The sequence below is a fragment of the Pagrus pagrus genome, assembly GCF_965226575.1.
Source record: "Pagrus pagrus genome assembly, chromosome: 10".
NCBI classification, from domain to species: Eukaryota; Metazoa; Chordata; class Actinopteri; order Spariformes; family Sparidae; genus Pagrus; species Pagrus pagrus.
In genome coordinates, this window is record NC_140194.1 from 4,643,665 (window position 1) to 4,669,145 (window position 25,481).

Sequence of the window (25,481 nt, forward strand, 5' to 3'; positions counted from 1 at the left end):
CACAACTAACATCCCATAAATAAAATTTACAGACAGAGCCAAAAAAAAAAATTGGCTTCGCTCTGAGGACAACAAATAGAAGCATAAAGACAGAAAACACATTTGGTTAAAGCAGCTACGAGGAACTTTAATTCTGTGTTGATTGTGGCGCCCCCTGTGCCCAAAAGCAGTAATCATGATAATCAGTATGATCTAGCTAGCACGTGCATTCGTTTTGAAAGCGAGTGAAAGACAGACCCAGCATATTTTTAATGCTTTTAGTAGCAATATTCTCAGATGTAATGTCAGGTGTGTTACCAAAGGTGTGTTACCAAAGGCAGCTTCAGTTAGCAGCAGTTAGCGGTTATTTTAGCAACAAGTAAAGGAATCTGTCCATCAGGAAACTCAATCCTGAACGTTCGGAGGCCGGAGGACATCAGAGGGAAAACCAGAAAACAGTATCTCCAGTAAATATGATCCAGTTTCACCAATATAGTTTGTATCGTGTGACGACCCGCCTTCTTCTGCAAGAGCGACATGCAGAATAACTATAACAACTATTTAGAAATAGTCGATCTTCTCGCAAATGCCTTGTTTGCTTATGTAGATCATATAGAGGCACCCCTACTAATCCCTACTGTTCCATAATCAGTTAAAACTCCTTTCGGTACATCTATCGACCAAAGATTATATATTACATCAACCAGACTGCTACAGTGCCGAAAGAAAAATGAAAAACATCCAATAAAAGCTGTAAACTGAAGGCCTTATCGGTGTCAGACTGTTTACACAGAGATGTCTGGACCGCAAGTTCAGAAAGAGTATTTTCTAAGTTTACCACAAGATTACCATGTCCCTTACAGCAAAACGGTACATTGCGCACAGTTTGCAATGAGAGTATCATGAGCTTTGGAGATATGAGTTCCTACGGAGCCTTGAATGAATCAGCAGTGTGGGCCGGCGAATATATCGGAGACACCGAGAGACGCAGCTCATCTTTATGAAAATTCATCTTTTCCAAACCAAATTTGTGCGTCTCCTCGCTGCACACAGATAATTTCCTTTCATCAATCAAAGCAATAGAACTAAACAAACAGCGAGCACTAATGAACTTGCAGCTGGGCTGATGCAGACGGAGCGTGAGAGAGAGAGAGAGTGTGTGCACGCACATTCCTGGATCCATATTTGTACATGCTCGTCAATGCCTCGGCTCATCTATACGTCTGCATGTCACCGTGTATTCATGTACGTTGCTCCGACCGAGGCTCCCCCCCTACGCTACCTGGGGTGGGCCTCGTCCTCACTCAGCTCCATTACCCGTGGCAAATGGAATACATTTGTGTCAGACTGCTGCACGGGGAGAGGGGGGCCAGATAAATGCGTTTAATTAAAAACTGTCATATCTACACTTAGAGATGGGACAGTCAGAAGAGCATGAATAATCAATAACCGCACGTACAGTGGATTGCACACGCATTAGGCCACGCTGCAGACACACACAAACACAAATGCTGCTCCAGTGAGACACACACACACACACACACACAACCAGATCAGGATGCAGTGATGGAGCTGAGAGTGGAGTGAAAACAGAACTACTCCACTCAGCTGTGTGAGGGAGTGTGGGAGTTTTGCGGTACGTGTGCCTGCGTCTCTGCAAGACAGCTCTGTGTTCCCACCTGCAACAAGTACCTTTAGCACTTCGTAAGTGTACGTGGGGGACTGAGCAGATGCACAGCACCTGGATGGGACAGCACGGAGTGGAGCAGAACACATTCGAGTATGGATACGGTTGGTCTAAAGAATAATGTGAGAGCTGTCACATCTCTGTGGCCTCTCTAGGAAAAGGAAACACTTCAGCGTGGTCATCGCGGCTGCAGCATGAGTCAATCGAGCACATTTTACTTGCAGATAGCGCCGCACGCTGCACTCAGTCGGCCTGATCTCAACCGATGACTCATGAGAGCTTAGGCACTGTGCTACTGCTGGAAGAATTATGCAACAGTATCAGCTGCGTGCTTGTTTGTGCGCACGCACATGCTTTAATGTGCGTGCATGTGTATTATGGAGAGGGAGGAAGAGATAGACAGACAGACGGAGAGACAACTAGACAAGCAAAGGACAAAGGGTCCAAGAGGTCAGGGATGAACTAAGCCTTGCCAGCGCTGTGTGCGCATGCGTGTTTGCAGAATTGCGTGTATGGGAGTGTGTGTAATTTCAGCTTCGGCTGATTTGGAGGTATAATCTGGACTGAATCAGGTCTGAGCCGGGGACAGATGTCACAGGGCCTTCTCTGTTTCGATCAGCTGCTGCACGCAGTGTCGAGTGTAACCACAGAGCAGAGATTCTCCCTTCGACCCCTTGAGTTACATCCAAAGGGCACCGGACTTTTTTTAAGCATTTCTGGAGTGATTTAGACTCCTGTCATGTGTCCTCTTCACTGGGGGATATTTTTCTGAATCTGCAGATGTATTAATCCACACACATTTTGAGACACGCATCATTATGTGACCCCCCTCCGTTATAATATGCTCCAAATCAACTTTATTTCCCACGTATGCCTGGCATTATCGCCGTAGGAAGCCGAATTAATCACAAAATCTGCTCGTCAACTTGTTAACTACACCTAAAAAAACTGATGCTTATTAGCATTTGGTGAGGAAATAAAACAACAACAAAAAAAGCTTTAGTAAAGCTACAATAGAGAGAAATTTAAGTGAAAAACGAGACCTTCCCCGTCTCTCTCGGCTGCCTGTACAAGCCTGTGGACGATTGGTTTTGTTGTTTGATGCTGCTGGACTGTGGATTTCTTTGTGAAGGACTCGGGTCGAATTTTCCGAGGCAGTCCAAAGGATGTGACTGTAAGCATGTTCTCAAGTGCCTCGGCTCTTACTCCGCTCTGCTAACGACACAGGAGACCACAGGTTGACCAGCTTCCAGCACAATACACAAGTGACTCAGAGCTCCTTTAACAAAATATAATACCAAAAACCATCCAACAGAGGAGTGTCAGCTTGTCCAGTAGTCCGGGTGGAGTTATGGCACCAAGCAGTTACATACTTCTGGCTCATTGATACCTAATACAATCAAGTTTTCTTTTCCTTTTACGGCCCAACATTGTTTGTAGTTAACTATACAAAAAAACGGCAAAAAATATCGCACCACTTTGCAAATCTGAATGTATTTGAACTGCCAGCAAGCTACCACAAACTATCACATGTTAACATCTCATTTCCAGAGTTAACTTCAGGTGAGAGTGAAATGAAAGGAGAACAACTTTGTGTGCATCAGTCAAATTTCCCTGTTAACCTCCGCTGTCACTGAGTTTATGGACCCCGTACTTAAAAGTAAACCATCATCAACTGTGCTGCATCTTTTTATTGACAAATGTGACCCTGCGCACTGTTCACCACACTCCAGGGTTAAATAAAAACACTCCCAGGATATGGATGACCATCCTCGGAAGACTTTGAAAGTGACTTTCCCCGCAGACAAATTCATTACGGTCGTTGCGGGATTGATGGGCCCGGCGTGGTCGTGACTGCCCGGTCATAAAACCCAGCGTCAGATATGAGGAGACGGAGAGCGGTAATGTGTGGCCGTGGCCCTGGCCCCGCTCACAGCCAGATAGCAGACTCTGTGAGAGACACCAACCGTCTCTCTTCAAGAGATCAACACGCTGCGATAAGGGAGGCTTTGAGAACACGGCACCTTGCAGAGGACTTGATAGCTCCACTCATCATTCTCTACCGCTTCTCCACTCTCCTCTCTGTGGCATCCCGGCAGCTCCACGTGCCCTCCGTCTGTGACCTGTTTTCACTTTATTCCCAGACATTTCCCCAGACATTGAATTGGAAAAGCTGCATCATGATGTTTTCTATACAACTTACCCACAGCTGGTTTCCAGCAGACTGTCTCCAACCTGAAGGGAGGCCATGCCGAAGTCTGCTATCCTGATGTTGTTCTTTTCATCTAACAACAGGTTCTCGGGCTTCAGATCCCTGTGGCTGAAAAATAGTCAGATGAAAACATAAAGCAGTTAATGAAACATGAACGAACGCATCATAAGTCATATACACTGCACAGTCCATCAAACACCTGTGGATTAAGCTTCGATGCACATCCGAGCGCTGAGAACAACACAACACCACAACCTGTTACTCCTCCACCGCCCTCCTCCTCCTCCCTGCAACACCCTCTCTTTGATCGGCCCGTGCTGAAACGATAGGAGCTCAGCACCTCAGCGCCGAGCTGGTACAAGGTGTGACAGCCCCCTGCTGTGTCCTTTTTCTCCTTCTTGTTTCCCTTCCTCCTTCGCCCCTCACCCCCTTCCTCTCATCTCCCAGACAGCCACCAGCGAAACCGGCTGAGCAAAGGGCATTGAGGGGAGCCAAGCGCTGAGGAGGTGTTCATTAGCTGCCATTCATTAACCGCTAAACACAGCGAGGGGGATAATATCCAGCGGACATCGTCTCTCTCCCTAAAAGGGGCCGCCGAGATGAAGATCTGTCTCATATCACGTCTGCTCTCGCTGTGTCGGAGGTTAAGAATCTCAATTCTGATGAGTGACTGTTCAAAAGCAGAGTAGCGTTAGCGTTTTATTATGCATTTAACATCTCTTTAACATCTCGGGGTCAAGGGTTGTATTACATCATACTGCGATGTTCTGGTGATATCTACCGAGGCTGGGGATAACACCACAGACATCACACACGTGTGGGAATACCCTGATATCATCTCCATCCATCTTTCTCTTTACATATGTGTATACTTACCTCCCTCTATGCTTTTTATAGTCGAGGGATGAGCTATGGAGCCACACGGCTGTCAGTATGTCATGAACTAGACTTTCATCTCCTCTTTAAACGAGTGATAGAAAGGGGAGAGGAACAATAGCTGGATGCGTCAGCCTTTGAACAGTGCCTCATCACAATGGACGTTTAACCTTAGATGACATCAGCTGCTGTACAACTCGTTTCCTGTCCTGAGGGATTAGCTGTCAGCTGGTTTGTTATCACACTGGCAGTCTCTGTGATCCCTGCTATAATTGAAATAAAATGCAGATAGCATCTAAAACAGCGCTCCCCAGGCTAAAACCTTTGTCAATTCACACAAGCATCATTTGGCAGTGATGTCAGTAGCCCGAGAGTTAGTCTTTTAACTAATACTGTCAAAGCACACGAGGACGGGAACAAACATTTACCCAACTTGCTCGGGGGCCACCAGTGTGTGCCTGTGGTTGCATCTCCCAGGAATGCGTGTGTCCCCCCCACCCTCCCTTTATTCCACCAGGCCAATACTGTACGGAGAGTTCCTCCTCATCAGCATGCCTGATTAGATAACGCTTCAAAAATAAATGTTTCTCCCGGCTAGAAAAATGTTTTAGACAGCTGAAAGTTACAAATCACTTGTGACTGGAGTTTAAACATGACAGGAGGTCAAAATGTAACTTTGTAGCTACAGGGAGCAGAAGACAGGGCCCGAAGGACGTTAAATAATTTGCTGCGACATCAGCAGCAGCGATGACATCAGTCGCGCTCGTGTTTAAGACGGCGTTCAAACATTGCTCACTATTGACATCACGGGGGACGTAACCTAACAGACCCCAATCGTGGATCTGCAGCCTCAACACAGTCATAAATATCTAAGTACTCTTTGACTGTCAGCCTCGGATGCAAGAAAGCACACTAAATCATTACCTAAATGACCCATAAACACGGCATAAACCCTGTGTGATCACAGGGCTATCACATGTAAAACACAAAGAGCCAGGCTTAAAGAGAGCGATCCACGAAAAGAAAAGAAGGCAACAGCATATTTATCCAGCGACAGCATCAAGGGGACAAATTGCATCCGGATGCTTTATTGGTTGTCAGGACCGTGGGATCCATAATAGGACATTAAACTGCCTCTCTGACACATTAGGCCGCACTTTGCTACTGTAATCTCGCTCACACAGAAGGCCTCCCAGCAGGGATATCTTCCGTGTTGCACTCTATATGTCATACAGGAGGAGATGCTGGCAAATGAATTCGACAGCTGCAATGAGCTTGAATGTAACTGTAGTTTTTTCTTTGCGGAAATGTGGAAGCTGTGCAGGCGAAGTCTTGGACGAATGCCCTTTTGCATCTACATGGTATGAGTGCGTGTTATATTTGTGCAGGAAATGAAACAATAACCAAAAGTCAGTGTTAAATTTAAAAAACAAAACAATGACGGCCGATATTAAAGGGGCACTATGTAGTTTTGGAGAAGAAAACTCAGAATTTTAATATTTACGATATTAATGAGGTAATAATACAAACTCAGAGATATTTATTTTTTCCATAACTGAGTAAATAAGCTGTTCTCAGAGGAAAATAAGGTCCCCAGAACACTGTTTGTGGCAGGGTCCGCCACATATAAACAGAGTAAAACAGTACGAAATTGTGTTGTTTTGTGGCACTTTGTTTATTCATTCATGAAATCTAAGAGAGTTTGTTTATTTAGTTTGTTTAGGGATAAAGAAATCAGTCAATGAAGACCTTGATCTGTGGTTCAGGCCTCACAGTTCAGCTCTTACAATGCCGTTAAGTGTAATTTACAGGGCACATGTGCACCTTCATGCTGTCTGAGCAAGGTTTACACCCCAGTGGGACTGTTAGACATGATTCTTGCAATCTAACACCGAGCTCTTAATTGCCTGTGATCATTTGCACGTACCACGCTGATATGTTGTGTTTTTACACAAGGTCGTAATGGCTCTGTCCTCTTGGGGCTCACATCCCCCGTAATATCCCCGACATGTTTATGGTGATGAGCAGCTTTCGTAACTAAATCCTCCAGCCGAGGAAAATATACTTCTCCCATCGTGACACATTTGACATACACCATGTTTTAATATTGCCTCTCGTTAAGCACAAGATATGTGACACTAATTAGCAAAACCAGAACACTTGAAAGTAACGCTAATGGCTCACATGCATCTTTTCTGGCACATTAACATGCCTGTTTTTGCATTTTAAATTAAGCTATCCCGGTACCATTATTGTTAGCTGGAGTGAGGTTTTTTAGCCACTGCTGTGAGTTGTAATGCACCCGTTTAGCCCGTGGCGCACCTCTGTACCATCCTCCTCTTTCAATCTTTCCTTTTTTCTCTCAAACTTTTTCCAGGCTTCTGTTGACCCAATTAGAGAGAAGACCAAGCACATTCACTAGAAAATGCTTTGGGCGAATTTTCTATCGCATTAGCAAAAAGAGGACGCTCTGACTGCTGACTTAGATGTGCTCGGCACAACCGTTCATTAGCCAATGGGGTTAATTGTGTATTAAGAGCGATGAGGGGCGAGAAAGATAGAGTTGTCTTTTTTGTCCGCTTTTTTTTGCTGTCTAATGGATTTGGTCTGTTTTTGCATGTTTTGCTTAAAGCGAGCGATTTGGTGAATGTGTTTTTGGATTTTCTGTAGTTTATGGCTTTTTCTAGCCAAGTTAAAAGTTTGATCACAGCATAGATTAAAAAGCAAGGTTAGCTGGGCACAAGTAGGTGCATGGTACACAAGTGTGGTCACAGCTGCAGATAAATCAAAGGTTTATATTCATCCTTTTTAGAGAGAATACTCAGAATTACAGGTAAGAGCAGATGCTGTCGTCAATAGCCGTAACATGTCCTTCTCTACACTGTCCTGACCTTATCAGCATAATAAAACCATGAAGAAATTACTCATATACTACATCCAATGTCACTGACTATTTAATACATCTGCTTGGTAGCACACACACACACATTTATTCAGGACAGAGTTGGCAGTTCTCAATTTTATAGTTTTCTTCTGGCCATGTCAACCAACATCAGGGCATGGAGGAAAAAGAAGTCCTGTCATGATCACATTTACGATATATTTATTTACTTCATCTATTTAGTCTTTATTTAACAAGACAATTAGGTTGTAATATTTAAAGGCTATTCTGTTCATTCACTCTGCAACCTCACTGCTCAATGCTACTAAATCCTGCACACTGGTCCTTTACTCGTGCATTGTAAAAGCCAACGCTTCACACATTATATCAACTTTGGTCGCATTTGATCCCACATGCTTCCCTGGGACAGCTCCAGTACAGTACTCATTGCCTCTTTACACATGGTTCCCTACACATTTCAGTAGTCTCCTCTCATATAATTTGCATTTAAAGTGGATTAGAATTGAGAGGAAGGAGCACAGCCTCTCCAGTGACTGGTTATAAGAGTATTTCTTATGCCATCTGGGGCATCTCTATCTTATTCCTCTTGGGTTTTCGAGCGACGCCGGGAAAAGTAATGCATTGTTGCATGTAATGCAGTGACGACAAAATGGGATTACAATGATGGCTAGATCTGTAATAAACAAACTATTTGCTTTGTTGTGCCAAATCTGTGTGTGCAACCCAGCGTTTGCTCTTAATCCAGAGGAGTTTTGACTGGGGGAGATAGGATGAGCAGCAGACCTACAAGGCAGAATAAACAGACACGCTGTCAGAAAAGCATCGGAGTGAGGGAGTGGCATTCATCTTCAGGCATCTGAAACAGCCATGGTGGCGTATTATTCCTCTAAAAGTAGTCCGCTGTGCCAGCTGAAAATTAGAGAGGTAAATACTCTTTATTGTTACTCATATCTGCCATTTTTGTTCTCTTTACTGCCATTTTACCCAATCTTTAACTTCCCACAGTGAACCAGCCTTTCCCACCTTTTCTCACCACGCTTCCCCCCCGACACCCACCAGCCCATTCCCCTGAAATCAAGCACCATAAACCAACCTGCTATTTCTGTCCTCTCTCCTCCCGCTCCATTTTCCATGCCCATTTTACCCCTTCCCATTTCCATTTTCTAAATTCCATCTCCTCTCAACATCAACGTCCCTCCTCTCAACCCGGCTACACCTCGATGCTTTAACTGGCTCCGCAGGAGGTGAAAATATCAGGAAAAATTTTAAAAGACAACGAGGGAGAGGGAAAGAAAAAAAGATTTCCATTCTGTGTTGTTAGCGACCATCAGCCGTAATGATGATAGGCTATAAGTACAGGCTTTCTGCAGGGGAGGCAGCAGAGACTGTCATCTGGTGAAACTGTCCTAAGAGCGTCAACAGCCAAAGCCCAGAACGGCTACAAGGGCGTGCTGTTGGTCGATGGATGGATGTGACGAGACACAGAAGTTGGACATAAAGTCAGGCGTTCTTTCAAATATAGAACATTTTAACCTGAACTACAGAAAATTAGCGATAGATAAATAAATAATTAAATAAAGTGTGTTTCCTTCTTCAACCCATACTTTTATTAGTTGGGTATGGAAAGGTTAACAGCTGGTTTTGCTAATTTTTCAGTCTGCAGAAGAACAGGATGCAACAAGATGTGACAAAAACACTTTGATACGTCAATTATTGAATCTGCGAGTTTAATCAAAAAACAGGCGTTCCCATCTGGTTATTTAATGTACAGAGACAAATACACTCAATCACAATGTTTAACGCTGTTCTAATCTATAACTATATGTGCCAAGTTATCCCACTGTAAAAGAGAGATAAATGTTACTCAAATAAAAAGACCTGTGGCTGCCTTTATTCCCCTCTGTGGAGCAATAAGCAAGAGATGACACAGACAGATGCATGAGGCTCTCGAACCCCCTGGAAGAAAGGAATAAAGCAGCTAATGACAGAGGGAGCGTGGGAGAGAGAGAAAGAGAGAGAGAGAGAGGGTGAGGTGGATATGGATGATGTGCATGATTACGCCACTGCGTGGGTTTAATGTCACTTCTGGACCAGGTGTTTGTTCTGCACATGTAGGTTGCGTTAATAATGCGCGTAACCATGTCAGAGGATGTGTGACTGTGACTGTGTGTGTGTGTGAGCTCGTATGATGAAGCTATGAGCTTTAGGGACCGGGCTCTGGTCCAAGGTGCTCAAGCAGTCTCTGTATTACTTGGTGGGATCCTTAGAGTCACTTTATGTGACGGATAATTTTTATCTCTAACCCACACAGTCACTTCTCGTGGACAATCACGCAGATATAAGGTTGTTAACTGGGTTACAAGGGGAAACAGAGCAGGGGTGAGGAGGTGGACAGAGTGTACAGCAGAACAACTTATGTTCTAAGTGCTGTATTGTAGGCAACTGGACTAGTTTCAGTTTCTTGAAGTCATTTCACTCGTCCAAGAGGAGACCTGAGGAGTTGGCCCTCCTGTGTTTATGGCACTTACATCCTCACTTACATCTGAAGGAGAAAAATCATTCCTTTGAGGACAACAATGCAAATATCTTGGCCAGAGGAGACAGACGCTTTGAAAGAGGAGTAAAGGAATCCATGTATGTCAAACTGGAACGGCCGTCTTTGAACAGAGGAGGTGGCCTAAGACATTAATTATCACCCACCTACAATGCAGTACTGAGTTCCCTCTCCAGACAGCTTAACAACCATTCACACCTGGGCTCACCTCGCCTTAGCAACCCACATCAAGGCCGGTTGGGTCAACGACCCACAAGTGGCCCTAACGACTCTGAAACTCAGAGCTCACACGTATCCTTAACGACTCTGTAAGGACGCTCCCACACAGAGTTTAAAAGCCTGCAAACTCTCCTCCAGTTAGTTAGAACTGAAGAAGCCTCCTGGATGAGAGGTGAAACGTCTTCAAGAAGTCCAGTTGCCTATGATACAGGTAAAATGTGACAAAACAGCATTATAATGAAGTACTGTCGTGCTCGAGAGATGCCCCTGCATACAAATCTTGTTCTCCAGATGTAAGAAAACATGTTTGTTTGGTACAGACCCCAACAAATGTCACATCATCAAGATTTAAATAGTATATTCGGTTAAAATGAAAGTTTTGATGCCGAAATAATAATCCCCACCAATAGTGAATCATATCGTAATAGTAATATCTGTCAAAATAATCGAAATATGACATTGACAACCTTTCATGCAGCCCTACTGCAGATGGATGCTCATGCAGACGTAGGTGACGGAAATATCTCCATGTGCAGCTTACGACAAAGTGGTGTGATGTGAGTGAGTGGATAGAAAAAGGCTGCAGAGTGATACAGGGGTGTGTTTACTGTCCACCCCTGCTCACTTGACCTCCTACTCTGGGTAAAGTCTCACTGCGGCTTCAGAAACGCTGAATAAAAAAATCAATACAATAAATCTTTATTGCTCACATGAGAAAAGAAACACTGCACATTAGATTTATCACCGGGAGTCAGAGTGTGAAGCGCTTTCTGGAAAGATCGAGCCAAGTCAAAAGTGTAGATAATGACAAACGGTTGTTAAATTATACTTAATGTTTCTTTCTTAAACTCAACCTCTCAGCATCTGTTAATGTGGTTTAAACGCCGGGTAAAGGCACACAAGCAGCCTGTTGAGTGTTCAAGAAAAATACACTTTTCTTCTCTCAATCAATCTGCGTCTCTGTTGGGTGTTTGCAGTTATGGCAGACTGCCACGCCGACTCCTACGGAGAGTGTACATACTGTGTGGAAGATGTGTATTTTGTTGAATGTCAAAACTGAGAAGACGAAGCCAAAGACTGTTGTAGGGATTCCCTCTCAGGTATATGTGAAAGTGAATTATCTGGAATGATACACTACATCTCTGAAGCATCGAGTCTGGTATCTCAAGTCTGGAGCTGGAGGAGGGCTGACCCTGACCTTTGACCTCCCCACAGAAGGACTTGAAAGAGAACTTTTCACAAGGATCAATAAAAAAGTCATTCATTATATGCGGATCGTGGTCTCGTCTCTGTTCTAACCAGTCTGTCAGTCAGACTGTCTGAGTCATACGTTTGCAGATCTCACACTGGCAGACTTATAACAAGTAATATCCAAACACAAGAAATGTCTTAGCGAGGGGAATAAGTTTGACATCCGCATTAACATACAATGAAGATTTCCTCTCACTGCCTCAGCATCATTATAAATATCTCTGACTGATGATTCCCTTCCCCGTGTCTGTTTTCACCCCACACCTCATCTCCCTTGTCAGCGATCCCAGCGTGCCTCACTTTGTCCCTTTTTTTACTCTTCCATGTAAAACTCTGCCGAAATCAGAGCGTGATCCGAATCAGGCAGAGGAAACACTGAGTCATAAACAGCCCTCCACGTTCTTTCATTCACATCCAGACTTACATCCATCTGGCTCAAGAGAGATATTTGGGGAAAGGACGTGGGTGGAGGGCGGAAGCGTGAGGCGATGAGAAGAAGCGGAAAACGGGAGGTGTGCAGAAAAAAAGGAGGGCTCAGGAGCGCGTGTTTACCCCCCTCTGCACGGTGAATCACAGAGAGAAAAGAGGAGCACTTCTAATGGCCTGTGTAGGTCTCCCCGGCGCAGGCGAGACACAGAAATGGAAGAAATGATTGCAGAAACGCTTTTTTATTGAGGAGATGCTGGGATCTCATTAGCAGGAATGGAAGGGAGGTGAGAAAGGGCTGCGTCTGTCTGTCTGCTTGCCCCTAATTGAGGTTGGGAAGAGGGCGAGCGGGAGCAGCGGCGCTCCCAAATAATCCTCCTCATGATAAATTTACACGGCATCATTTTCTAAGAGCGTTAGCGAAGGGATTTGAGGGGCTAAGACAGAGAGACAGCCCTGAAAGTAAAACAGGAAGACAGATACATTTGCTCGTGAATCTTACTACAAAAGAGCTGTGATAATCTATGTATGTGCATGCACTTAATGTCAGTCCCAGATGCTTTTCTCCTAATTGGCCTAATCTGTTCTCCTCACAGTCAGTTATTTACACCGACTGATAAAAGACTTCTAACTTTCGCTCCCTTAGGTAGGACGGTTTTGTTCTATTTCCAGTGGTGCGAGAGTTATCGTCTGTTTTTTTTAAACGCTCTCCGAGAATTCAAGACGGAAAAACCATCGACCACCTGTTTGATGGTTTCAAACAATAAAATCAACTAATGATCCCGAGATAATCAGTAAAATGGAAAGTAATTCTGACACGAGGACGTTGTAGCTCATATTGTGTACGGCGGCCTCATTATTAAATAGCTGCAGCCGTAATGTAATTGCCTTTTTTATGAACTATACCGTGCAAAAACACAAAGCATATCAAATCACATAGATTAAACCGTACCTAATCATTCCATAACAAATCAGTTTAATTCTTTCTTTTTAATTGCCCGTGCATTATGCAAATCTATCTCCCAGGCATTTAGTACTCGACACAAGATTCAAGCGAATATCACACCAGAACTATTTTTCACCCACTTCATCATCAGCAGGAAACTTTCAAGTATACGTCTCCATTGTGCCTCTCACTCGCTCTCTCTCTCTGTGTCTCTGGTGCTTTAAGACACAATAGCCTTGGCGCAAAAGTTATGATGCAATCACATAAATTATCATCATGAAGCGACTGGCTGGTGAGCAGTCATAATGTCACAGTCATGGTCGAGCGAGGGTTTTATGTTGATGTCTTAATGTCCGGGCCTCTGCCTGTGAATATAAGAGTGACGTGAGCAGCAGAGAAACAAGCTAATAATGTGCTGCATAATGAATACTGTTACTACTGTTCATACCTAACTTTAGCGTATTTACTGCATATATAACCTTGATTATGTACATATATCTTTATATACATTACCATACTGCACTATACTGCACTTTTTGCACAAAGTTTTATCTCATTTAGCATTGAAATGGTCTGAAAATGACTGCAACTTTGTCATATTTTTGTTGAGTTGTGGAATTTAGGGCACCTCTCACTAAACTCAGGACTCACTGGAGACCCTGGTTCGTCTTCCTCCTCTACCCTCTCTGTAATGTTACGTTCGTGAGGTAAAGTAGGCTACATTTCCCCTCCAGCTCCAGTCGGCTGTCAGAATTACAGTACATAAACACCCGACATTGGAGGTCACCTCCGTAGATTGCTGCTACAGTCAGGTTGATTAATGGGCGTGTAGATAAATCCACTTTTTTAATCCTACAAGTTAAAAAGTGATTTCTGAGCTCTCATCCTGTCTGTGACGACCCAATGTGACTCAGGGTGTTTATTCCTCCAAAAAGGTCTGTCTTTGTACCCGACTCTTTCCTTTTTCTGCCAGAGAAACTCTCAAAACGACTTGAGAGAAATAGTCCCTTGATAAATGTATGTATGACATAATGACAATATACAGTATAATGTAAATGTAACCAGTGTAGCTGTAAAAGACACAAGTACCATTAAAGAAATACAAGAACTAGAATCATCGGATGAACCACTGATAACACAGAAACACACTATTGTTTCCTGAAATGTGAAGCAGCTTTTTAAAAAAACGTTCTCACTCCATTACTTTTGAATATTTTGGCACCAACTATTTCATCTGAGTTACTTCTTGCCTCATTTCTCGTGCCTTCTTATTTCCACGTCCTCTTTGTATTCCAGTTTTAACTGTTCCTGAGGGTCCTGAACGTCCTTGTACATCGTATTATATTTTCCCGTGACTGATTAGTTGAATGCAGTTCTATTTTTTGTTCCACTCTCCTCTCCTGGTTTTTTTTTTATAGCCCTGTTTCTACACAGTCTCTGGAGATTCACTTGTGACCAGTTGTAAAAATAAATACACTTGAACTCATTCTGCTCTATGGTCCTTGTGCTCTGCTCTGCTCTGCAAGTGCATGTGAACGAACTGCAGAGCAAAGGCAAACTCTCTCTGGAGAGGTAAATAAAACCCTCACTCTCTGCTTTAGGATCACAAATTGGATACGTACACAACACAAGTTACACTACAGTACATGCTCATACAAACGAGAAACGCACACATTAATGAACGCTGCAAATCAGTCCCCGCTGACATGTTTGACTTGTGAAGTATACATGATTGCCTCGAGTCTCTGAGCTGGTAAACAGTTAAATTACCCCCTGAAGCCAAACACGATGTGTCACATTAATAACTACCTGGAAGCAAATTTCTATAAATGCATGGACTCATCGCTGAGCATAGAAAAGCACTGTGTGCTAACAAAAACGTCACTTCTGCTCAGCTCTAAAAATAATACCTGAGCACTTTATGTGGAGAAGAAGTGAACAATCTATTATTTCAATCTGCCCCAAAGCATCTTTATAATAAAGCATTTTCTAGTCGTCTCGAATGTTTCCTGTCAGCTCGTTATGAGAAATATGTCTCATACTGTGTGTAGAGCCACTTATATTCTTAGAGAGCAGTATGTGTCTGTGTATTCAACTCTATTAGTCATGTGTCAACCACCCTAAAGCCAAGAGAGACTTTAGAAAAGAGGAAACATAAACACTTTCATAACGAGCAATATCAAGTTTTCTCAGTTCTGTAATCTCCATATTGAATCACTGGTTTGAAAAGTAAACGGCACTCGGAAGGATATGAATAAACTGATCGAAATTTAGATTGCGGATTCACTTCAGGAAGAATCCGGTTTTCTTTTTTGGCAACTCATTATTTGTTCAATGTTGCATGACAACTTAATAGTTTTTGTTACACTTCCTGGGTCTGGCTTTTTATTCGTAGTTTGATCTTTTTAAATGTATCTGATGGTTATATGCAGACAGTGAATGTGGCTTCTATGGCTTTAGCTGGCTTTTCTCAAGTGAGTCCGACAGCATCCGCAAACTCTTATTTGTTTGTTTGTTTGTTTAATTTAGTTTGGCTCTATGTTTCACATATTATTGGTTTATGTTTATATGCATATAGATGGATCTCACATACTTTTATGTATCAAATTTAATGAAATGCATGTATTTTATTTTGTATTTCACATAGATTAATGTACTTTTATGAAAGTAGTAAAACCATAATATCACTGTAGTAATGTTCTGTCTTCCGATCTCATTAAAGGGCGATCTAGGGACGGGCATTGCAAATTAGCTTTGGCTACAAATGCTGTACTGTGTGGCAGTTTATGCTACATATTTCCCTATATAATAAATAAATTATAGTCCCTTAATTTATGTCAAATCATATTAATTTTCCATATTTTATTAAGCAAGGAATGGATTCTATGAATAGCATCAGTGAACGATACATGAGACGGCTTCATTCTTAGTCTAAGTCACCGGATGTGGACTGTTGGTATTAACCTGTTAATGGGCGCCTATTTCTAAATCCCTGTCATCCCTGTCTCGACGTGAAACAACAACAACCTCCGAGCTTGCAACCTTGGCGCTGAAAATGGAAAGTTACCCTAACACTAACCTGGTCGCCAGCGGTACAATGCTAAACAAGTAGTCGTTAACTTTTCCTTTTGCAGGGATCTGACACTATTTTGCGGGGGCACCATCTCTCCATTCTTGGTTAAGCGTCGCCCCAATACTATTGTGATTGGTTTAAAGAGATGGAAGCAAGCCAGGCCTTTCTCCAGCGCTATCTCCAGCGTCCAACCATTCACATCATGACATTACCAACACCTACAACACATCTGTCTGAATATACATCATTTCACTTACCATATGGAATGACTGTGGCAAAAATCCAGAGCAGACATGATCTGTCTGAAGAATTTCCTGGCCTCTTTAGGCGTTAACCTGCCTTTCTTCACCAAGTAGTCGAACAGCTCACCACCAGACACATGTTCTAGCACAAGGTACCTGAGGGAGGGAGAGAGAGAAAGAGAGGGGACATCAGTGAAGGAAATACAGATAAAACAAGGAGAAGAACAGCAGCTCCTGCAGACACACGAGAAAAGCAAGATGTCACATTTAGAGACAGGAACAAGAACCTGTGTGCCATCAGAAAAGACCCTGAAGACACAGATGACGCTCCTGACCTCAGAGCTCTGTCAGAACTGGAGCTTTGTGGGGCGGATAGTTCCCTTACTGGCACTATACGCAGACAAACAACCAGCATCATTGATCTGATCTCCCCAAAGTCGTATCATGTCGACTGTTTATTTTTCATTTTGTCGTCTGTAAGCTGTCCCCACAGTCAGAGTGTGAAACATGCCAACGGTGTATTATAATACATGTGAAGGTTTCTGATATATGATGCGCTCTGACCTGCGATGGGAGGCGTCGGAGGGATGATATAGTCGCGTTACACTGGAGAATGATGGAAAAGCTGCGTAAAAGCTCAGACAGTAGTGATTTCGGAGCTTGTGGATTCTGCTAAGGTACAGAAGCTTCTGTGACTGAAGTTCATTGCTATAAATATACAGTACTGTTGTATTTTCTTCTTTTACCTTCTCCAAACATGCGCACACACACACACACACACACACATAACCTTCCCTGCCATCACTTGTCTTACAGCCACTGTTCAGGTGGCCTTCGCGACAGGGAGAAGATGAATCTCCGCTGACCCAGACCTAAAGCTGAATCTGTGGGCTGAGAGCCAGCGGTGCCCTGCCCCTGCACCGGACCGGCCCGCTCATATATCCTGTGCTGAAACTCCCTCCATCTTCACTAGGACAAATTGAAACTCAGACAGGCGGTGAAATACTCTGTTTCTTCTCTCTCTCTCTCTCCGTGCTGCGGATGTGAGCGTCCACATGCAACTCTTCACTTTTATTGATAACACTGTGGCGTTGAAAACTGTACCCGGCCACAAAGCACGGGCTCGCTACACAATCCTTAACTCCTGATGCCAGAACAGCTGGCAGAACTATAATAGCCTTGGACTGTGTAACAAATTACATGAAACACAAGTCAATGAAAACACTGACAATTTATAAAAACATGGACGTACATAGTTTACTATCGCGATTTAAATGCTATTCCACTAAATCCTGCAAGGTTTTACATTTTTTTTTACAGTTTACTTTCCATCTGTAGTACTGTTCCTCTGATTAAAGCTGTTACAATCTTTTCTGTGGATCTGGAGGGTAACTTGCTGCAAAAACAAAAGCTTAACTTAGACAGACTGCAAATGGAGAGCCTTAATTAACAGATTAACAAATGACTAATCCTTTCTTTTCCTCATAAGTACAACATCTTTAAGGGCAACTCCAGCAACTGTACGCATCAAAGTGTGTTTACAGGTCAAATAAAGCCTTCTGAGGCTGCAGATGAAGCTGCATGTAATCTGATAAACTGCCTCCAGTGATGTCACTCAGTGGCTAAGTTGAATTGTGGGTAATGTAGGCACCTGGTTTTGAAAAGGATGACATTTGTGTGGAATAAGAAAGTTGATATCTTTTCGTTTTGACATTTTTTTGAACTGCCCATAATGAGTCTAACACTGTTACAGGAGTGCACTGCGGACCAGTAGACTGCTTTTTACAATCTGCCACCTACATTACCCACAATGCAACTTAGCCACTCAGTGACATCACTGGAGGCAATCTATCAGACTACATGCAGCTTCCTCTGGAGCTGCAAAAGGCCTTATACTAAAGTTTTTTCACATATGCAGTAGTATTCCCTCAGACCTGTAAACGCACTTTAATGTGTAAAATTGGTGGAGTTACCCTTTAATGGGTCCCTGGAGCACTTCTTTAATGAAGAGCTGTAAACTCTGCTCTTGCATCGCTTGTAAGATTATATTATTACTGTAATAATAAACATCAATTTATTCGCAGCAATGCACGGATGCAGTATAAATGGGATCAGCACTGGCTTCATTGTTTCCAAGTAGCAGCTCATCAGATTAGAAAAGTTTTGTCCTCTAAGTGTTAGTGTAAATCATTTTGTTGCCTTTTCAACATTTTTTCAGCAGCCATTTTTCATTCTCAGAAGCATAATTTACATCACGATGTGATCATTCATTCATTTCTCGCAATATAATATATCCATAAATAAAATATTGTTGGTGGTCTGTGTATCAAAATGCCTCCACTTCCCCCTCACCTCTTCTGCACTCACACACCACGACGCTTTAAAGCGCTCGTGGTGGGATCAGTGCCAGCAGCACCATAAATCTTAAAAGCTGTTGGACCGCCCAGCTCAAAACGTGCCGTACGTCTATCAATTATCGCCTTTTAAAGGGAGATATCTGAGCAAGGATCTGAACAATATGAATTCAGAAATTACATCACTGATGTGAAGCGCTGAGTGTCCTCCAGTCGCTGGTGATGCAAATGCAAAGCAATTTGTCTTCTGTGACTCTACTAGTGACCAACTGTCAAACGTGATGAAGCAACGGGGCACAAAATGTGATTTTAATAATCCAATTATAGGATGAATCACAATATTCTGCTATTCCTATCATCTTAACGGATGACATGTACAGTACTGCATGTCCAATCCCATTTGGCCTGTAAGCTCAAGATGAGAACTAATTGAATTTAGTTGACAAACAGGCCTCCGTGGATCAAGAAGGCTTCTGTAAACTACTGATGGACTTGTCACTCAAGGCTGTAAAACTTAGCTAATAGATTTATGTGTGCGTGCGATGCATGCGTATGTGTCGGCCCACTGCTGCAGACTAATGCGGCTGCCACTCTCCACGCCTAATGTTTCTTAATGCAGCGGTGTTGCCTCTGATAAGCATGTCATGGTGTTTACATTACGGAGACTTCCTCTCCCTATTAGCAGTCCCCTAGCGTGCACGACCAAATTAAATGCTTCATGCCAATACTAATGGAGCATCCGCCCCTCCAAGGCTATCATTGTTGCCCTGCGATTATAATACACCAATCCAGACTGCTCTGCGGGCCGACAAAACGATCTGTGGGATTTAAAAAGGCTGTTCTGGCATCCAAAAGAGCACTTGATCGTAACGATGTCTGCGAGCCCCCAAAGTTTTGACACCAACTCAGAGTCAATAATGTGTGCAGCGTGATTTAGTGGATGTTTTGTAAATCAAACGGGGTGATACTTACAAGTATTTTTTATTTTCGTAGACGTCATGTAGCTTTAAAACGTGTGGGTGTTCTATGAGCTTCAGAATAGCTATTTCTCGCTCCACCTGTGAGAGAGGGGGATAGACGGGGAAAGAAGGAAGAGGAAAAAAAGAGAGATTTGATTAGCGCAACATCAACACAGTTAAGTTCCTTCAAAGCACTCCTAGAGCAGTTGTCCTAATCTGCTCCCTTAAACTGCATCGTTCCCTCCGCCTGCAGCACAAAAACTCAAGTACCGGGCAGACAAACCAACTGACCCCAAAACAGCCTGTGATGAGTTCTTGATGAGGTTACCTGTGAAGGTCACTGTTAGCGAGACAAATCTGAGAGGCAGCAATCTGCAATAACACTTGACACAACCAACACAAGGGCTTAAGAGGAATAAGTAAACCAATGAAAGGAGCTGACTGCCACTTTCCAACTGGCAGAAAAGGGAAAGAGATAAGCCCTGGACCACACTCTGGTTGGCATCCAGGCCAGCAAGCACTGCTATCTCAGGTGGAAAATATGGTTTGCTTCAAAAACTGAAGGCAAACAGGTTGCGTGTGTCTTATCTTGCAAAAAACCGCGTCCTTCTCCTCGCTCACAAAACGAAAACCAGCCGCATACTTTGCAATCACATTTCGTAATCCGGTGGTTTGCTTGTTGCTTGAGGTGAACATAAATCAGCTTGGTTGGATAAGAAACATGAAGTAAAGTAACCCGTCAGAGTCAGACATCCTACATTTGAACATTTCTGTCCACTAAGAGTACAGCCTGTGGGGGGAATCAGGGTCAAAATGTCCACTCAGGTGCATCCACGTCTCACGGAGGCTTTTTTTTGTTTTGTTTCCTGCAGTCAGTCTGAGACAGAACGAGCAGACAGCTGAGTCCACAGAAGTTTCTAACTTTTTTTTTTTTTTGTGCTTACAGAGCTGCTGAGAGACATGCCATGCAGCGTACTGCGAGACCGGTGAGAGCTGACTTTCACCAAAATCGAGCAGATCAGTTTGGATTTGTGTCAGCATCTCCGGAGGTTGTAGTCAGCATGTACAGCTGCCACTGAAAATCAGCATGGAGTCCACTTCTCCAGAAGCCACCGCTAATCTCCAGCCCCCCCTGTGCTCCTCTCCTGCACCGCTTGCGGTTATCTGCTCAGCCCTCTCCTGCACCTTTCCTCGTCCCTCCTCTCCTCCGCCCTGTGTCTCCGGCTTTGACTGACAATGACGGGGATGAAAGGACAGCGTGAGTTAAAGGCTCCTCTGACTCATCTCAATCTCATCAAAGTCAATTTCACTTTGTCACAGGCCTGTGACAGCCTTCACGCTGCTTTAATGTCACACTCATCTTAGTTTTATGAACACCAGAGTGGAATAAAGTCGAAACTCTGATCTGCTGGCTAACTAAGTTTTTTGTTAAACTCCCACAAAGCTGCCCGCCTGGCTGGGCAGAAAATCAGTTCCCTCCCCCTTAATTATGCTCTCACATTGTTTTTCCATTTCTGAACAGCTTCTATTAGTGATAACTGTTAGCTCAGGCAGGTATCGTACCCCATCTTGACACCCTTTTGCTGATTATTTTTCGCCCAAACAGCAGCATCCCTATCTCTGCTCTCCATCAAGTGCAACATGTCGTAAAAGTGGATGATAAAAACCTGCTGAATTAGCTCACATATAGTCACTGAAGGGGGGAAAAATGCAATGCAGCGCAACTGGTGTTGGAGCCGCAGCCAAGAAAAAGTCATGGGAGAATATAAAGCTAATAAAGCAAAGGCACACAGCTTGTATAAAAAGGGTAAAGTGGTAAATACGTAATTAGCATTAGCATGGCGTATCAGTGGGAGTAACGGCTAGGCTAATCAGGGCTAATCCAGAGACTAATGAGCGCCATCAGCTGCGCTGCACCGTGCCAGTCTCTCTCTCACCTGAGGCTAAGGTGTGTTGTTAAGAATGAGCCCGTGGAGGCTAGCTAGCAGCTAGCTGGCAGCGGGGCTCCCTGCAGAGAGACTAATGCTACCCAGGACTCAGGGAGAGATGAGCTGTCGAAAATGCTACAGAGCCAGCAGCTGGCTTCCTAAGCTTCCTTTAAGCGCCTCCTTTTAGTTAATTGAAATAAGAGAAATGAGGCTTAATGTGGAGACTTAACTGTACAACTGCCTGCTTACCGCAAGATTAGCTGTTGATTAACACACTCATGTAAATCTGCGGTGCAACCCTTGCTCTTTCTCGCATAATACAGTACAACAGTTTCATTTAATCAGTCAAAAGAGAAATAATCAGAGTACGTTTGCTTCCATCTGCACGTGACTCACGTGCTGTGTTTGGTGAATGGATTATTGCAAAAAGCAGCATCAATGCAACAACTACATTCACACACTCACAGTGACCAGCTGTTGGCTCAGCCTCCAGCACACACATGCAACACCCTCCATAACTTCACGCTAGAAAAAAAAAAATGCCAGGTGGCCATCCTCTCTCTTGGCCTGGCTCCTGTACGTGACTCCACACTCTCTCATTAAGTTTCACATCTGTGAGTGTGGACAGTTCCCTCCACATCACCGTGGCACTTCATTAAGCCTTTATTAGCAGGCGCTTGGACACCGTTCACCCACACACACATACATGGACAGATGGACAGGCGGTCAGATGAACACACACCTGCTCTTTTAGTCTTTCTTGTTTTCCTTCCGTTCAAAATACAGACAATTTGCTCACTTTAGCCGGAAACCAAACAGGGTTACAAGGTAGGGGGGAAAAAAAAAAGACTGTTCATCAGGAAGCGGAGATAGAATGAGGGCGCAAGTCTGACACTAATCCAAATTGGCTATTTGACTGGGAGATAATTTGCCTTGTAAAGTTCGGTGGTTATCGTTGTGGAGTGGACATAATTAGCAGAAGATGTCAGAAGAGGAGCCGCTTTGTGAATGGGCTGATTGGCAGTGTTTTGACCCTCAGGGTTTCCCCGTCAATGTCATATCCTGCCACTCTGAATGGATCAAATAAGTTGTTAAGGTGTTATCTCCAACTTCGAAATAGAATTTTAAAAAACGAGGCCCTGCGATGAATGATAAAACATCTCACTAGCACGCAAACTGCATTTTCTATCCTCAAATTAAAAGCTCGAGCATCAATTTCTTCACCTTGGAATCCAATTTTGATGATGTCGTGTCTGAAAGTACGTCTAATGTGATTTATTACTTGTAATTATGCTGTCATTTTCAGGTGCAGGTGCTACTTTGTAATAGAAAAAAGTGAAACCTACGCAGGAAAGACTGGCGCTGCATAGACAAATGAGCCAAAGCTGTCAAAGGTGCTCATATAGTCATGAGAGTTGGTTTAGCATAGCTCCATCAGCTCACTATTGATTCTTTAAATTACAGCCCTGGACCTGAATGGCTGAATGGACGAGCAAACAAATGACATGGTGACATCAATAGTGCCGTCGCTGTGGCTAAGAGTCCAGTAATAGAGGACAGAGGATCAGAGGCAAACCAGGCAACAACAAAGAGCTTAGATTCATGTCACACGTGTGTCACCGAGCGACCGAACACAGAAACCAGCCAAAAAACTCTCAGAGGGGAAAATATTAGATCACAGGCCCTGTCATCTCTCACTCTCCACTTATTGCATCTCGCCCTCGTTCTCCCGCCTTTCTCTCTCATGCACACAGAAGGAAAACACAGACATTTCTGTCACCTCCCCCAGGCGAGCGAGTGAATGGTCCCTTGATACCGAGATCTGAGGATCAAAGTCAACAGGGCGGCCATGTGTGTCAGATAAAAAAAAACAAAAAAAAACGGGGGTGGCTATGCTAACGTGGGAGCTACGGTGCATCCGAGGGGCTGCTGTATGGATAGAAAAAACAAGGAGAGAAGGATGAGGGCCATGTAATTCTCTGCAGTGGAGAGAAGAGAAACATAGAGGCAGACAGGAGAGTAGCAGTGCCAGCTAACCCCCCTTGAGTCTTGCAGCCTCTTTTGTTGCTAATTAACACAACACGGGGAAGGAATAACCTTTTTAGCGGCGCCGTGCACCAAACAGCCCACGGAGAGTGAAACGATAACAGATAAGGCGATGAGGCGGCAAAGTGAGGAGCTGGAAGCATGTGACAGCGAGAGGCTTCAGCTGACGGACAGTTGACTACGATTGGATTTATTTGTACCATATTGCTCAAAAGCTTTTGATACAGTGAATCATATCATTTATAGTGTGTAAATTCTTGAAATATGGTTTTATGAGTCACTGTATTTATGGTTAATAAATTATATTTCCAGGCTGAGAGGTTGCCAATCTGACAAGAGAGATATCCTGTGGAGAGATCTCGTCATACACTTTAACATTCTTCAACAAATCCTTACTTCTCATAGAGGTACATGGGTGAGTGCTTTTTCTTGGAGCTTTGGGCACAACCATTAATCAACTATCATTATGCTTTTTGGGTGTTTTTTCAACTTTTTCTACACAGATATGGTCGTAAAAGTGGTTTAAAATGAAGTTAAATTGCATGTTTTTTTGGTTAAAAAAAATGTAAAATGTTCTTTGAAGAGGACCCCCTGCCAGATATCTAACTTCAGGCTTCCACAAACCGAGAGAAAACGCTGCATTTTCTACAACCTTTCATAATGTTTTCTTCCTTTAAAACCATTTTTGTCAGAACTGCAAACCCATGAAATTCTCGCACCCCATCAGCTTTATTTCGAAAAAAAAAACCACCAACTTCTTGCAAATTATGATGTTACTGTTTTCCAAATGTTGTTTTTATGTAGATGCATTTCAGGGACAGAAATCTTACAGATATGTCTTCATAAATTCACTGACGGAAACCTCAATGTCAGACGAGGAGATCGCAACATCCATTAAGATATAGGATACAGAATATTATCAGTTTCACTTTTGACAGGGTCATGATCTGTTTTTCTGACATTGTGAATACGATTTTATTGGGTTTCTTTTCTTCATATTACTTTTAAAAAAATATCTCCAACTCAATATAGATTTGCAGGGAGAAAGATGAAGTAAATAAGTAGATGAGATGACATATGGGTGACGGGGAGGTAAGGTATGGACGGGGGGACGGCCGGAGAGGAGGGGACATAGGTCCAACTGTCGGTGAGCAGAAGGGGGAGGAGACAGCACAGCTTGGCCACTGGCTCACAGACAAAACCAGTCAGCTTGTCAGCCAATCATACTTGTGACATGTGGACACATTAAAGCATGATGCAAACACACACACACACACTGTACACACACACACACACACACACATCACTGATCTCGGCAAGCTACGAGCCACCTCCATCCATCCATATGTCGGTCAGTGAGCCAGTAGGGCAGAAACAGTGTTTTCTGCCAGGAACAGAGGGTAGCCAAGCTGGTGTGTATGCATGCATGTGTGTGTGTGTGTCTTTGTGTAGGTGCTGACATGTCTGTAAATGGCAGGGTGTTTAGTGGCTGTATAACACTGAATGTCAGTCTTTGTAACCGGGATGGAAGGACATCAGTTTCAAGGGCAAACACACACACACTCACTCTCTCCCCCTCTCTCTCTCCACTTGTATGCACCCTGGTTTCTATCAAAGGAGACCTATTATGCTTCTTTGTTTTGCCTTCAGCATGGTTTAAGATGTTCTCGTGCATTTAAACACCTCGTCAGTAGTCCCGCCTTTAATTCTGCGACTTCTTGACATCACACTATGTCACCATGTCGCACACATGCATAATTTATGCCTATAATCGCTGGAGAAGTGAAGCTATCTGGAAGCTGAAAACACGACAGAGGCGACTGGAGA

General features: G+C 43.5%; 1 protein-coding gene across 5 annotated transcripts in view; it reads right to left on the reverse strand.

Moving 5' to 3' along the window:
* The window catches only part of brsk2a (BR serine/threonine kinase 2a), a 184,166-nt gene that overhangs the window by 35,035 nt on the left and 123,650 nt on the right, over positions 1 to 25,481 (reverse strand). For all 5 annotated transcript variants that reach the window (XM_084363174.1, XM_084363172.1, XM_084363173.1 and 2 more), the window contains exons 3-5: positions 19,694 to 19,779; positions 16,383 to 16,523; positions 3,870 to 3,986 (exon numbers count right to left, since the gene is read on the reverse strand). In XM_084363174.1, the coding sequence (XP_084219300.1) occupies positions 3,870 to 3,986; positions 16,383 to 16,523; positions 19,694 to 19,779 (344 nt within the window). The remainder of the gene's footprint in view (positions 1 to 3,869; positions 3,987 to 16,382; positions 16,524 to 19,693; positions 19,780 to 25,481) is intronic.